This window comes from Lithobates pipiens, unplaced genomic scaffold (genome assembly GCF_037356315.1).
Source record: "Lithobates pipiens isolate NorthernLeopardFrog02 unplaced genomic scaffold, aLitPip1_a1.2 Scaffold_35, whole genome shotgun sequence".
NCBI classification, from domain to species: Eukaryota; Metazoa; Chordata; class Amphibia; order Anura; family Ranidae; genus Lithobates; species Lithobates pipiens.
This window is the reverse complement of record NW_027507811.1, coordinates 5,764,641-5,779,728: the sequence shown is the minus strand read 5'-3', so window position 1 is coordinate 5,779,728 and position 15,088 is coordinate 5,764,641. Positions and strand designations below refer to the sequence as shown.

Below are 15,088 nucleotides of genomic sequence, written 5' to 3'. Positions count from 1 at the left end.
AGTCCCAACCACTGTCCTGAACCTCATCTGCCAATGCAATTATGACTTCAAACCTTCTCTCTCATTCCTAGATAGGCTTCAGTTTGAGATATGTCGCTTTTTGTCTCTATGTCATGGGAAGCAGTAACCTGGTCCCTGTCAAGCCCTAAATACTGAACTCTGCACTCCAGCTGTGGAATCTAGGCCCCAGCCACCGCCATCCTCTCATACGGTGTGCTTTTGGCTATTGGCCTAGAATTTAACAAGAGAACTGCCTGTATGAGGACCCAATCCCACCCCCCTTAGCCCTTGTACACACAGTCGGAGAATCCAACATGTGGACAGCCTTCCCAGGAGGTGGGAAGCTGCAAAAGGTGGGCCAACTCAATATTGAACCCTACTGGGATGCCATTAAAGTTCATGTGCGTGTAAAGGCGTATAGGTGTATAGTGTATGTAAAACTCTTAAGCCCTTGTACACACGGTCGGAGAATCCGTCGGAATGTGTCCTATCGGACCGTGTTGTCGGATAATCCAACTGTGTGTGTTCTGCATCGGACTGATTCCGTCGGAATATCCGTCGGACCCAATTTTCCAACTTGTTGGAAATATTTCCCAACCAACTGGGCCGATCGGAAATACTCCGATCATGTGTAGAGAATTTTGATCGGACCAAGTGCCACGCATGCTCAGATCAAATTCCTACATCAAAGCTATTGGCTACTAGCCTGAATCTAGTCCCATCGTAACGAAATTACGTCATCACGTTCTGAAAGATCGGATTTTTTCGCCAACTTTGCCCGACCGTGTGTATGCAACAGTTTCGGACAAGATCCGACGGGCAAAATCCGACGGATTTGGTTGTGGAAATCTCCGACCCGTGTGTACAGGGGCTTAGTGTACGTGTGGGTGTAAGCTTGCGTATCTGGTCCTTCAATCTCCCGTTGTATCTTTCAATCAAACAAGCTGCATGTGGATGTTATGGGATGTGGCACAACCAGTACACTCCGGAATCTCTGACCCATTGCTTGTACTGTTGATCCGGTCAAGTGTGACCCGTTATCGCTTTGGACAGCCATAAACAGCGGCAAGTTTCTGGAGCAGCCGAAGCGTTGCAGCTTGATCTGCACAGTGGTGTAGTGGTTAGCACTCTCACCTAGCAGCAAGAAGGGTCGCTGGTTCAAATCCCAACCACAACATTACCTGCCTGGAGTTTGCATGTTCTCCCTGTGCCTGTGTGGGTTTCCTCCGGGAACTCCGGTTTCCTCCCACACTCCAAAGACATGCAGGTAGGTTAATTGGCTTCTGTCCAAAATTGGCCCTAGTATATGAATGGGGACCTTGGATTGTGGGCTCCTCGAGGGTAGGCACCAATGTGAGTGTGCAATGTACAGTGATGGGGCCAATTGTAGACATACTGGATGGACTGATGTCTTTATTCAACCTTACTAACTATGTAACTATGTAACATTTCCAAGGATGAACAAGCAAAGGTCCTGAATAGGTGTCCACTGCGGTGCAACAATACCTCAGTCCATTGCTTTGCTGGGTCAGAAGACCGATGAAGTCGATCTCTGCAGTTCTCTCGCCCCTCTTAATTGACTTGGTGGAGCACGTTTGCAATGGCCGTTGTCATACTTCTCCACACATTATACAGTTCCCCACTGCAGTCTTTATCATGACCTTGGATATAGGCAATCCTCTCTGCTGTGCCCATTCATATGTCGCTTTCTGCCCCATATGCCCAGTTGGCCAAGTTCATCAAGACAGGATCTAATGGCAAAACTGCATTCACTTTGGCGTTTTCATCTGCCACTCTGTTATAATTCTCCAAGTCTGGGACTAGGGGCACATGTGCGTCAACATGCCCCACTTGTATGGTGCGGGGGTGAGCTCTTTCCAGCTGAGCTTCCTTGTGGACATCCAAGTTGTCAGTCCTGTAAAGACTGCCCAGCTGTCAGTTTAGAAGAAGGATCCCCACCAACGGTCATTACTACAGCTTTCAACTCTGCATACTGACTAGACCTTCCAATTCCGGTCTCCTGCAGATCCATAACTGCACTTGGGTTGTAGGATGTCGCTGTCCACTGACTCCCCAATTAACTATGGCTGAACCATAAGTAAACCTTGCTGACTCTTTTGTGTTTTCTGACAGTGACCCAAAGGGTGGAGCCTCTTGAATGGGTGATGACTGCAGCACAGGAATTGTATCTTCTGGCTGGGTGCTGGTAAAGGTGACAAGCCCAGCCAACATTTTGAAATAACTCTGACATCTTCATTTGCAGTACCCCCCTCTATCTTGAAGGTACAACTTCCATTTCATCAGTGTCTGAGCTACAGTTGCCCTAGTGGTTGCCAAGTTCATTATCTCTCACCCATCCTGCTATTGGAAATGCAATATAGATGGCGACCAGGTCCTGTCCTCTAATGGTCTCTTCATGTTGAAGTGTGGTGTTGGCCCCAAACAGGTACTTCTCTAGGGGCGTATATCTCTCCTGTGCCCCTGTCAGTTGCTTGGACCAAAATCCAATGGGTATTTATCATATACCTGGTGCTGCGGACCAATGGAGAGAGGGCTTCCCTTGCAACTAAGTTCCAGACTGGGTGCTGGTAAAGGTGACAAGCCCTGCCAACATTTTGAAATGTCCCTGATATCTTCATTTGCAGTACCCCCCTCTATCTTGAAGGTACAACTTCCATTGCATCAGTGTCTGAGCTACAGTTGCCCTAGTGGTTGCCAAGTTCATTATCTCTCACCCATCCTGCTATTGGAAATGCAATATAGATGTTGACTAGGTCCTGTCCTCTAATGGTCTCTACATGTTGAAGTGTGGTGTAGGCCCCAAACACGTACTTCTCTAGGGGCGTATATCTCTCCTGTGCCCCTGTCAGTTGCTTGGACCAAAATCCAATAGGTATTTATCATATTCCTGGTGCTGTGGACCAATGGATAGAGGGCTTCCCTTGCGACTAAGTTCCAGACTCCCTTGAAGATGGAACAGGAGGAGTCAGGCTCAAAGAAGCATGGGTTATCTGCTGGAATTGCTTGCAGAGATGTTCTGACTGGAGTGTCGTCAGGCGAAATGTACAGGTACTCAGATGAGAAACCAAGATGGTGTCTGCAGACAAGTGGGAAGGAGCAGGAGTCAGGACCGGGTGTGGACAAGAGCAAGCGTAGTACGGAGGATAGCCAGGATCATATACACAGGAGAGCAGGATAGTCGGAAAGCCGGGGTCAGATCAGGGGCAGGGGCAAGCCGAGTCAGTATCAGGTATCCACAGATGCAAGGTAACCCAGGATCAAATGCACTGGAGAGCCGAAGATCAACCACCAATCACAGAGGGTGACTAGTTCCCTGATAAAGGCCGTTTGGTGACAGTCCGGGCCTGGGAGCGTGCACGATACTAGCAGCACCCCTATTGCTATCTGTTCTTTCTTTTCATTTGGCTGCCACAGACTCCAAAGATATGGTACCATCCTGCTCCAATCCATTCAACTGAAATGGTCTCACGAATATTACAACTCCAATGAACTTGTGTGCATCGTTTTTGGCAGTAGGGGGGGACTGTGCCTGGATAGTTTGCACAAGTGTCCCTTGGATTTTCCTCTGTGGCCCAGCCCACATCATTCACAGGAATTTCCCCTTTGTGGCGGGTCCTTGTCTCTGTTGATAGCCCATCCGAGGGTCTCCATGTGCTGTATCAGCAGGTGCGGGGGGTGCTTCAGTTACATCTTATTTTGTCCCAGAGATCACGATGTCATCGATGTAGTAAAACACAGCGACTTTTACATCCAGGGTGCTTAAATCTCGGGCAATAAGTTTGTAACAAATTGTTGGAGAATGAACACACTCTTCCAGAAAGTCTACTGGTGGCCATCCCACACAAATGGCAAACTGGTCCTGACACTCTGGGTATTTTTTAATTGAATAGAAACCGCAAGCCCTTGTACGCACGGTCGGACATTTCCGACGGAAAATGTCCGATCGGGCCGTGTTATCGAATAATCCGACTGTGTGTGTGCTCCATCGGACTGTTTCTGTCGGAATATCTGACGGACAAAGTTTCAGCCCTTGTACACGCGGTCGGAGATTCCGACAACCAAATCCGTCGGATGTTGTCCGACTGATTTTGTCCGAAACTGTTGCATACACACGGTCGGACAAAGTTGTCGGAAAATCCAACGTGATGACCTTATTTCGTTACGACGGGACTACGTTCACGCTAGTAGCCAATAGCTTTGGTGTAGGAATTTGATCTGAGCATGCGTTGCACTTTGTCCGATCGGAATTCTCTACACATGATCGGAGTATGTCCGATCGGAGCATCTTGTCGGAAAATTTTACCAACAAGTTGGAAAACTTGGTCCGTCGGATACTCCTGACGGAAACAGTCCGGTGAAGACCACACACAGTCGGATTATCCAACAAAACGGTCCGTCGGAATCTCCGACCGTGTGTACAAGGGCTAAGAAAAGCAAGGCTTCAGAGATTTCTGGTGTCCAGGAGGGGGCGTGCACCCTGTCTACATGGAGCAAAGACAATAAGTGGATGCTTCTTCGCTAAGGTGTTTGCAAAGTATGCATTTTGTAGACTTTAGCCTTGAGGGCTTTGATTTAAGTAAAGCGGAGAAGAGGACTGTGTCCTGAATTGGCTGGTACTTCCTTCATGCTCTCTATACTGAATCACAAAGTGGGAAGAAGGCAGATATGACGGCATTAAAAGACCAACTCTGACGGAAACAGTCCGATGTAGACCACACACAGTCGGAGTATCCTCTAATCTAATCTTCTTTGCTTCTAATGCAAAGAACCTTACTAGACGCAAAGCAAAACAATTGGGGGCTCGTCCGGGATCAGCGCTAAACTTCAATTGAAGCAGACTTGTTTTTCTGTAGTGTTTCCGGTTGCTTTTGATAGGAAAAAATGCTGCTTAAGCTGTTTAAGCCCTTGTACACACGGTCGGACATTCAGACAACCAAATCCGTTGGATTTTGTCCGACGGATTTTGTCCGAAACTGTTGCATACACACAATCGGACAAAGTTTTCGGAAAATCCGATCGTTCAGAACGTGATGACGTTATTTCGTTACGACGGGACTACGTTCAGGCTAGTAGCCAATAGCTTTGGTGTAGGAATTTGATCTGAGCATGCGTGGCACTTTGTCGGATCGGAATTCTCTACACATGATCGAACAAGGTCCGATCGGATCATGTTGTCGGAAAATTTTACCGACAAGTTGGAAAACTTGGTCCGTCAGATACTCAGACGGAAACAGTCCGATGGAGACCACACACAGTCGGAATATCCGACAAAACGGTCCGATCGGACACATTCCGTCGGAATCTCCGACCGTGTGTACAAGGGCTTAGAGCTGGGCTATAAAACTTTCCGACAACATGATCCGATCGGACTTTGTCCGATTGTGTAGATATGGCGCTATACTTTCAGAATCCTTATGGTTGGTGTTAAGCCAATTATTTGAAAAATGTGAAGGAAAAAAAAAAATGTAACTAATTAAATGAATGATGAATTAATTACAATAAAAAATGTATGAAATTGATATATGTATACCGACTCTATACGTGCATGAATATGTGCTAAATACCTCTGCCAATCTGATATATATAAAATTAATATACATGCAATAAATTACTTCTCCTGCAATAATTCATGAAACGTGACATAACTTCATCCACATAAATTAGTGAAAAGATAAAAGGTGAAAATGAAATGTGTTATAAAACCATCAATCCCACTAAGGGTTAATCGATGGTGGAAAACTGTGAATAAACAAAATAAATGAATAGAAAAAATGTGTTTAAAAAACAATCAATCCAACTAAGGATTAGCCAATCAGTCCAAATAAGTTCTTATTGGTGCAAGGAAAAGGGTATTGCCACTTCAAAAGAGAAAGATCCCCCAACACGTGTATCCAAAAAAAGTGCTCTTGTTGCCCTCACCAGATCACCTGCCCCCCTCGGGGGGTGAACTCGCTGCCACAGTGTGAGCCCCCTGTTTCGCTGTCTGGCTTTCCTCTGGCGGGGGGGGGGTCCTTAATTGGTCCGTTGGGGGTGATTCAAATAAGTATATTTGTGCAGTGTAACAATCACACATCAAGATAAAACAGCCGTCCGCTATGGCGTTCTGAGCCGGAGAGAGTGCGTTCTGTGGCCACTCCCTACGCGTTTCGTCACTACGACGTCCTCTGGAGCCATGAAATGTCACGTTTCATGAATTATTGCACGAGAAGTAATTTATTGCATGTATATTAATTTTATATATATCAGATTGGCAGAGGTATTTAGCACATATTCATGCACGTATAGAGTCGGTATACATATATCAATTTCATACATTTTTTATTGTAATCAATTCATCATTCATTTAATTAGTTCAATTTTTTTATTTTTATATATATTTTTTTTCATTCACATTTTTTAAATAATTGGTTTAACACCAACCATAAGGATTCTGAAAGTATAGCACCATATCTACTCTCTCTTCCCTTTTTTTCAGCATAACCCCCCCCCCCCCCCCCACTTAGGGTGGAGGTATTAATTAGAGGCAGCTCATACGCAATATTGTTATTGTTTAGGACCAACCCATAGCGCAATCTCATTTTTTCTTTTTGTCCGATCATGTGTAGAGAATTCCGATCGGACAAAGTGCCACGCATGCTCAGATCAAATTCCTACACCAAAGCTATTGGCTACTAGCGTGAACGTAGTCCCGTAGTAACGAAATAACGTCATTGCGTTACGAACGATCAGATTTTCCGACAACTTTGTCCGACCGTATGTATGCAACACAAGTTTCGGACAAAATCCGACTGATTTTGTTGTCGGAATGTCCGACCGTGTGTACAAGGGCTTAGAATCTATCACAGCATAATATTCTTCTGCCCATACGCTTCATCAAGATACCTGAATGCAAATGTACTCCGTTTAGTCTGAATTGACTGACCTTGAAGCACATCCATCCCAAGAATAATTTTTGGGTAGCTCCGATACCAAAACATCTGTCCAAAATCCCGTTTCCCTTGCCGATACCCTAACTGCTGGTGTGGCTTGCCCTCCCAAACCTTCTACATCACATGTGTCAAACACAAGTCCTGCCAGGTTATTTCATGGGGTACTTGCACCTCTCCAGCAGAACCCTTTACTTGCCTACTCCTCCACATTGTCTTAGCAGTTGGCTGCAGAGAAGGCAGAACTCCTCCTCCAGATCCTGCGCTCTTCCGTGCAGCTGCGAAGAGGCTCGTCTCTGCCCCACCCTTACCCCGCATCAGCAGAGAGGTGAGAACTATTCCTACAGATGCTGCACCTTTCCGTGCAGCCCACAGCACCCCCTCATCTCTGTCTTCCCCCATCCCAACATTCAGCAGGTGCCGGTAGCTGACTCCAGCTCTCCTCTGGTTTTTCTCCAGACTCTGCATTTTCTGCTTCCCAAATCTACCCCAGCTTCATCCCAGCAGCAGCACAAGGTAAGGGAGAGCACTGTGATGTAAAAGGAGGGTGGAAGACTCTTGACTTCTTATGGTCCATCTGATGTAAGGGGGGGGGGGGTGCTCTGGACATCTAGGCTAACAGATACAACTGGCCCTTTGAGGGCAACCATAATGCTAATGCAGCCTGCAATGAAATTAAGCTTGACGCCCCTGTTCTACGTGAACCACTTCTGCTTTGTGATAGGAAGGATTTCCTTGCAAAAGTGTAACTTCAGCTCCAGTATCAACTAAAGCCATCACATGCGTAGGAGAAGAAGACCCCCCCTCCCCCCCAACCATACAGTCTTCTGCTGTCGCCGTCCTCCCTTCTATCACAGGAGACCAACCTTTTGTAGGACCACAGATGATCGCAATCTGGATACGGTCAGGTGACTATTGATTTTTTTGTGTATAAAAGACAGATTGCGGTCGGTGGTCCTACAGCTATGATTAAGCGCCATTAATGGTGCAAAACGCATCAGCTATCATCTGTACCTGTGTCTCTGATTGGTGTATGGGACTACGTTTTATCAATAAAGGCATTATATTGAAGTACGGCCGTCCTCTTCTCACTTTTTGCAACAGGAGACTAGGGGTGAGCTCGGTGTTCGACTCGAACATCGGCCGTTCGTCTGTTCGGCAAATTCAGAACTTTGAGGACCGTTCACACCAAATTCGTGTGGCCATTCATTCGGCCACTAGATGGAGCTAATACCTATGATACTTAGTGCCATATAACAGCCAAATGCACTTTTCTCTGTATTACATGAATGGATGGTATAATATTGCTGGTTTCATTATCTAATGTCCTTTAATGTGACGAGCATTCGCCCAGCTGTGCCAAATTCTGCCCGTATTTTCATTATCACAGCAATTTCCTATGACCGTCATCTCAATTATGGGGCAATAATGATCATAGGAAATCACTGAAATAAAATATGACCAACACCGGTCACGGCTGGGGGGATGCGCGTCACATTTGTTCTGGAATTTTATTGATAGGCGACTCCTATCCTCATATTGATTAGCGGTTCCAAATAAATAACTACTGCAGTGGGGAACAGACACAAAAGATACGCTCCGCATCTTCCCAAATAACTCTTCTGTTTTATTACGACACAATTGAAGGTTTTTATACACATGATTATGCAGCTGTCACATTAATATTACAATTGTACTTTTATGGTAACAAGGGGCGTAACATAGGCAGGCTAATTCTAATACAAGGGGTGTAACATAGGCAGGCTAATTCTAATACAAGGGGCGTAACATAGGCAGGCTAATTCTAATACAAGGGGCGTAACATAGACAGGCTAATTCTAATACAAGGGGCGTAACATAGGCAGGCTAATTCTAATACAAGGGGCGTAACATAGGCAGGATAATTCTAATACAAGGGACGTAACATAGGCAGGATAATTCTAATACAAGGGGCGTAACATAGGCAGGATAATTCTAATACAAGGGACGTAACATAGGCAGGATAATTCTAATCAGGACTGGAAAGAATGCAAAACATGTCATGAAAACATCAGGGCTCAAAATTTCAAGTCCAAAACTACTAGCCAGGCATAAAGGGTTAATCACCACTAGTTGCCCCACCCAACCCCTACTATGCCCCCGTCCCTAATCCCGCCCCTAAACATGCCCTCATAAATGATCTCATGAAATGACACTTAAATGTTTTATGCAGAATTAAGTTATATAAAAAAAAAATATTAACAACTTTATCCATGCCCAGAAATGCAACCTGGTCGTGTCCGCCAGCGCAGCCTGTGTCCACAATGCAGCCTGTGTCCACAATACAGCTATGTGTCCCCATTGCAGCCTGTGTCCCCAATGCAGCCATGTTTCTCTAATGCAGCCTGTTTCCCCAATGTAGACTGTGTCCCCAATGCAGCTATGTGTCCCCATTGCAGCTATGTGTCCCCATTGCAGCTCAGTGTCCCCATGGTAGCTATGTGTCCCCATGGTAGCTATGTGTCCCCATTACAGCCTGTGTCCCCAATGCAGCCATGTATCCCCATTACAGCCTGTGTCCCCAATGTAGCCTGTGTCCCCAATGCAGCCTGTGTCCCCAATGCAACCTGTGTCCCAATGCAGCCTGTGTCCCCAATGCAGCCATGTGTCCCCATCACAGCTATGTGTCTCCATTGCAGCCTGTGTCCCCAATGCAGCTATGTGTCTCCATTGCAGCTATGTGTCCCCATTACAGCCTGTGTCCCCAATGCAGCCATGTGTCCCCATTGCAGCTATGTGTCCCCACTGCAGTCATGTGTCCCCATTGCAGCCATGTGTCCCCATTGCAGCTCAGTGTCCCCATGGTAGCTATGTGTCCCCATTACAACCTGTGTCCCCAATGCAGCCATGTGTCCCCATTACAGCCTGTGTCCCCAATGTAGCCTGTGTCCCCAATGCAGCCTGTGTCCCCAATGCAGCCATGTGTCCCCATTACAGCCTGTGTCCCCAATGTAGCCTGTGTCCTCAATGCAGCCATGTGTCCCCAATGCAGCCTGTGTCCTCAATGCAGCCTGTGTCCCCAATGCAGCCATGTGTCCCCATTGCAGCTATGTGTCCCCACTGCAGCTATGTGTCCCCACTGCAGTCATGTGTCCCCATTGCAGCTCAGTGTCCCCATGGTAGCTATGTGTCCCCATTACAACCTGTCTCCCCAATGCAGCCATGTGTCCCCATTACAGCCTGTGTCCCCAATGCAGCCTGTGTCCCCATTACAGCCATGTGTCCCATTACAGCCTGTGTCCCCAATGTAGCCTGTGTCCCAATGCAGCCTGTGTCCCCAATGCAGCCATGTGTCCCCATTACAGCTATGTGTCTCCATTGCAGCCTGTGTCCCCAATGCAGCTATGTGTCCCCATTGCAGCTATGTGTCTCCATTGCAGCCTGTGTCCCCAATGCAGCCTGTGTCCCCATTACAGCCTGTGTTCCCAATGCAGCTTGTGTCCCCAATGCAGCCTGTGTCCCCATTACAGCCATGTGTCCCCATTACAGCCTGTGTCCCCAATGTAGCCTGTGTCCCCAATGCAGCCATGTGTCCCCATTACAGCCTGTGTCCCCATTACAGCCTGTGTCCCCAATGCAGCCATGTGTCCCCAATGTAGCCTGTGTCCTCAATGCAGCCTGTGTCCCCAATGCAGCCATGTGTCCCCATTACAGCCATGTGTCCCCATTACAGCCTGTGTCCCCAATGTAGCCTGTGTCCCCAATGCAGCCTGTGTCTCCAATGCAGCCATGTGTCCCCATTACAGCCTGTGTCCCCAATGTAGCCTGTGTCCCCAATGCAGCCATGTGTCCCCATTACAGCCTGTGTCCCCAATGTAGCCTGTGTCCCCAATGCAGCTACCTGTGTAGGGGAAGAGAGAGGAGAGCCGCTGCCGCCTGGTTGATCAGAGCGCTGGGAACATAACAACTTTCATTACAATAGCTGTGTGTTCCCCGCCGCACACCGTCATATACAGCCCCTCCCCCCTTTTCCGGGCATTTTGATAGACAGATCACCCGTCCAATCCTGGGATGGGTGATCTGTCTATCAAAGTTCCCCGGACAAGGGGGGAGGGGCTGTATATGACAGTGCGTGGCGGGAAACACACAGCTATTGAAATGAAAGTTGTTCTGTTCCCAGCGCTCTGATCAACCAGGCGGCGGCTCTCCTCTCTCTTCTCCTACGATCGCTCCCATACAACCCAGGCTGCCGGTAGTTCTCGCCCCCCCCCACCACTCCACTCCCAGGCCGCCTGAATTCGCCAGCCCTCAAAATCCACTCGCAAAATGCGAGCAGGAGGGTGGAGTTTTTGAGGGCTGAAAACATTATTAATGCCGTGTGCAATAAATACAAAATACAATACAGAACTCACAAAAATACAAAATACAATATTATACAGAACTCACACATTTCCTTTACACATTCGTTCTACAAAGGTTTTATATAAACAGACCTGTAAGTGTTTGTGAAATCTTCCCCCACAAAATGTACTCAGCCAATGAGAGGTAATGACTCCATTTTTTATTTTAAAATGCCTAGAGGGCCGCCTTTTAAGTGGTGGGGATAACGCGTTTCGTCCTGGAAGACGACTTGAGAAAACAGACCTCTTGCAAGAGAATAATAGACCTCTAAGTCTCCATACCACAAAATGTACTCAGCCAATGAGAGGTAATGACTCCATTTTTTATTTTAAAATGCCTAGAGAGTCACCTTTTAAGTGGTGGGATTAACGCGTTTCGTCCTGGAAGACGACTTGAGAAAACAGACCTCTTGCAAGAGAATAATAGACCTCTAAGTCTCCATACAACAAAATGTACTCAGCCAATGAGAGGTAAGGACTCCATTTTTATTTTTATCCTGCTATCAATGGCCGACACGGTACAACACTTCATCCATGTCTTTGGTGATCTCTGATCTCCTTATCAACTGTTTCTTCCATGATGAAGATCAGCCATGGAGTATATCTGAGGTGTATATCAGGGGGTGCTTCTTCCCCACATGTCCAGCAACATTCATATACAAGACATTTCCCGCACTCACTAATACACCTCGAGGGTTGTGTGGGACTCCCTGATGTACAGGAAGACGGGACTTCAGTGAGGAACAGTTTCCTCACTCAGGACAGGAAAGTGGCTTCTCCCCCGTGTGAGATTTCTGATGGTTGGAAAGAGTGGCCTTCTGTGAAAAACATTTCCCGCACTCAGGACAGGAATACGGCTTCTCCCCCGTGTGAGATCTCTGATGGTTGGAAAGAGTGGACGTCTTTGAAAAACATTTCCCGCACTCAGGACAGGAATACGGCTTTTCCCCCAAGTGAAATCTCTGATGTGTGGAAAGATTGGACTTAGCTGTAAAACATTTCCCACACTCAGGACAGGAATACGGCTTCTCTCCCGTGTGCACTCTCTGATGTGCAGAAAAATTGGACTTCTGTGAAAAACATTTCCCGCACTCAGGACAGCAATACGGCTTCTCCCCTGTGTGCAATTTCTGATGTGTGGTAAAACTGGACTTATGGGAAAAATATTTCCCGCACTCAGTACAGGAATATGGCTTTTCCCCCGTGTGCAATCTCTGATGTGTGGAAAGAGCAGACTTGTTTGAAAAACATTTCTCACACTCAGGACAGGAATACGGAGTTTCCCCTGTGTGAGATCTCTGATGTGTGGAAAGAGTGGACTTCTCTGTAAAACATTTCCCGCACTCAGTACAACAATGCGGCTTTTCCCCCGTGTGAGATCTTTGATGTGCAGAAAGATTGTACTTAGCTGTAAAACATTTCCCACACTCAGGACAGGAATATGGCTTCTCCCCAGTGTGTAATCTCTGATGTGTGGAAAGAGAGAGCTTATGTGAAAAACATTTCCCGCACTCAGGACAGAAATACGGCTTCTCCTCTGTGTGAGATCTTTGATGTGCAGAAAGATTGGACTTAGCTGTAAAACATTTCCCGCACTCAGGACAGGAATATGGCTTCTCCCCGGTGTGTAATCTCTGATGTGTGGAAAGAGAGGGCTTCTGTGAAAAACATTTCCCGCACTCAGGACAGGAATACGGCTTCTCCCCCGTGTGTAATCTCTGATGTCTGGAAAAATGGGACTTCTTTGTAAAACATTTCCTGCACTCAGGACAGGAATATGGCTTCTCCCCTGTGTGAGATCTCTGATGATTGGAAAGATGGCTCTTATGTGAAAAACACTTCCCACACTCAATACAGGGAAAACTCTTATCTTTTGGAAGGGCGGCACCGTCCCGCACAGTCTGAGGTTCCTCGGGATAAGAGGAATACGATGGTCCGGCACCGTCCCGCACAGTCTGAGGTTCCTCGGGATAAGAGGAATACGATGGTCCGGCACCGTCCCGCACAGTCTGAGGTTCCTCAGGATAAGAGGAATACGATGGTCCGGCACCGTCCCGCACAGTCTGAGGTTCCTCAGGATAAGAGGAATACGATGGTCCGGCACTGTCCCGCACAGTCTGAGGTTCCTCAGGATAAGAGGAATACGATGGTCCGGCACCGTCCCGCACAGTCTGAGGTTCCTCGGGATAAGAGGAATACGATGGTCCGGCACCGTCCCGCACAGTCTGAGGTTCCTCGGGATAAGAGGAATACGATGGTCCGGCACCGCCCCGCACAGTCTGAGGTTCCTCGGGATAAGAGGAATACGATGGTCCGGCACCGTCCCGCACAGTCTGAGGTTCCTCGGGATAAGAGGAATACGATGGTGCGGCACCGTCCCGCACAGTCGGAGGTTCCTCGGGATAAGAGGAATACGATGGTCCGGCACCGTCCCGCACAGTCTGAGGTTCCTCAGGATAAGAGGAATACGATGGTCCGGCACCGTCCCGCACAGTCTGAGGTTCCTCGGGATAAGAGGAATACGATGGTCCGGCACCGTCCCGCACAGTCTGAGGTTCCTCGGGATAAGAGGAATACGATGGTCCGGCACCGTCCCGCACAGTCTGAGGTTCCTCGGGATAAGAGGAATACGATGGTCCAGGACCGTCCCGCACAGTCTGAGGTTCCTCGGGATAAGAGGAATACGATGGTCCGGCACCGCCCCGCACAGTCTGAGGTTCCTCGGGATAAGAGGAATACGATGGTCCGGCACCGTCCCGCACAGTCTGAGGTTCCTCGGGATAAGAGGAATACGATGGTCCGGCACCGTCCCGCACAGTCTGAGGTTCCTCAGGATAAGAGGAATACGATGGTCCGGCACCGTCCCGCACAGTCTGAGGTTCCTCGGGATAAGAGGAATACGATGGTCCGGCACCGTCCCGCACAGTCTGAGGTTCCTCGGGATAAGAGGAATACGATGGTCCGGCACCGTCCCGCACAGTCTGAGGTTCCTCGGGATAAGAGGAATACGATGGTCCGGCACCGTCCCGCACAGTCTGAGGTTCCTCGGGATAAGAGGAATACGATGGTCCGGCACCGTCCCGCACAGTCTGAGGTTCCTCGGGATAAGAGGAATACGATGGTCCGGCACCGTCCCGCACAGTCTGAGGTTCCTCGGGATAAGAGGAATACGATGGTCCATCTACACTGTGTGGTGCCGGATGGACATTTGAGGTAGTCGGGTTTTCTCCTGGACTATACTGTGTGATGTCCTCATCTTTTACTTTACAGTCTGGAGACAAAGTGAGACAATCCTCTGAGGTTTTCCTCATCTCCCGTCCATCTACTAAAATAGAAATACAAAGATTATTACTAGACATGAGCTGATTGGTTCCCCTAAACCAGGACTCCGCCCACATCAGGCAGCTTTGTCTCTGAGGATCTTACAATTCCCCCCTCAAGGTAACTAGTAAATGGCTCCTCTGATCTCCTACCAGATCATTTCTTTATTCATGGACCTTAGTCAGAGAGGGAGGAAACAACGAGAACTGTCTTCTATAGGAGTGACAGTGATGAGGGGATTATAGGACGAGTGTCCCCTCCCCCTCTATCACTCATTGCCATCTTCCCAACACAAGAAGTCCTGCACTTCCTTATTTAGTCCATGATTTAGTCATGAACCCCATGACTGAGCCCCACCAGAGGTCAGAGAGTGAGGATGGGGGGAGGACAACCAAGATGAAGACTGGACTGATCCTGAAGACCCCCATCATTGGGTTATTG

The 15,088-nt window shown here is 47.9% G+C and overlaps 1 protein-coding gene across 1 annotated transcript in view; it reads right to left on the bottom strand.

The window, feature by feature from the left end:
- Window positions 1-15,088, bottom strand: part of LOC143955456 (uncharacterized) — a 43,075-nt gene that overhangs the window by 6,070 nt on the left and 21,917 nt on the right. Inside the window, exon 5 of the mRNA XM_077465500.1 lies at window positions 12,085-14,651. Within this exon, the coding sequence (XP_077321626.1) occupies window positions 12,085-14,651 (2,567 nt within the window). The remainder of the gene's footprint in view (window positions 1-12,084; window positions 14,652-15,088) is intronic.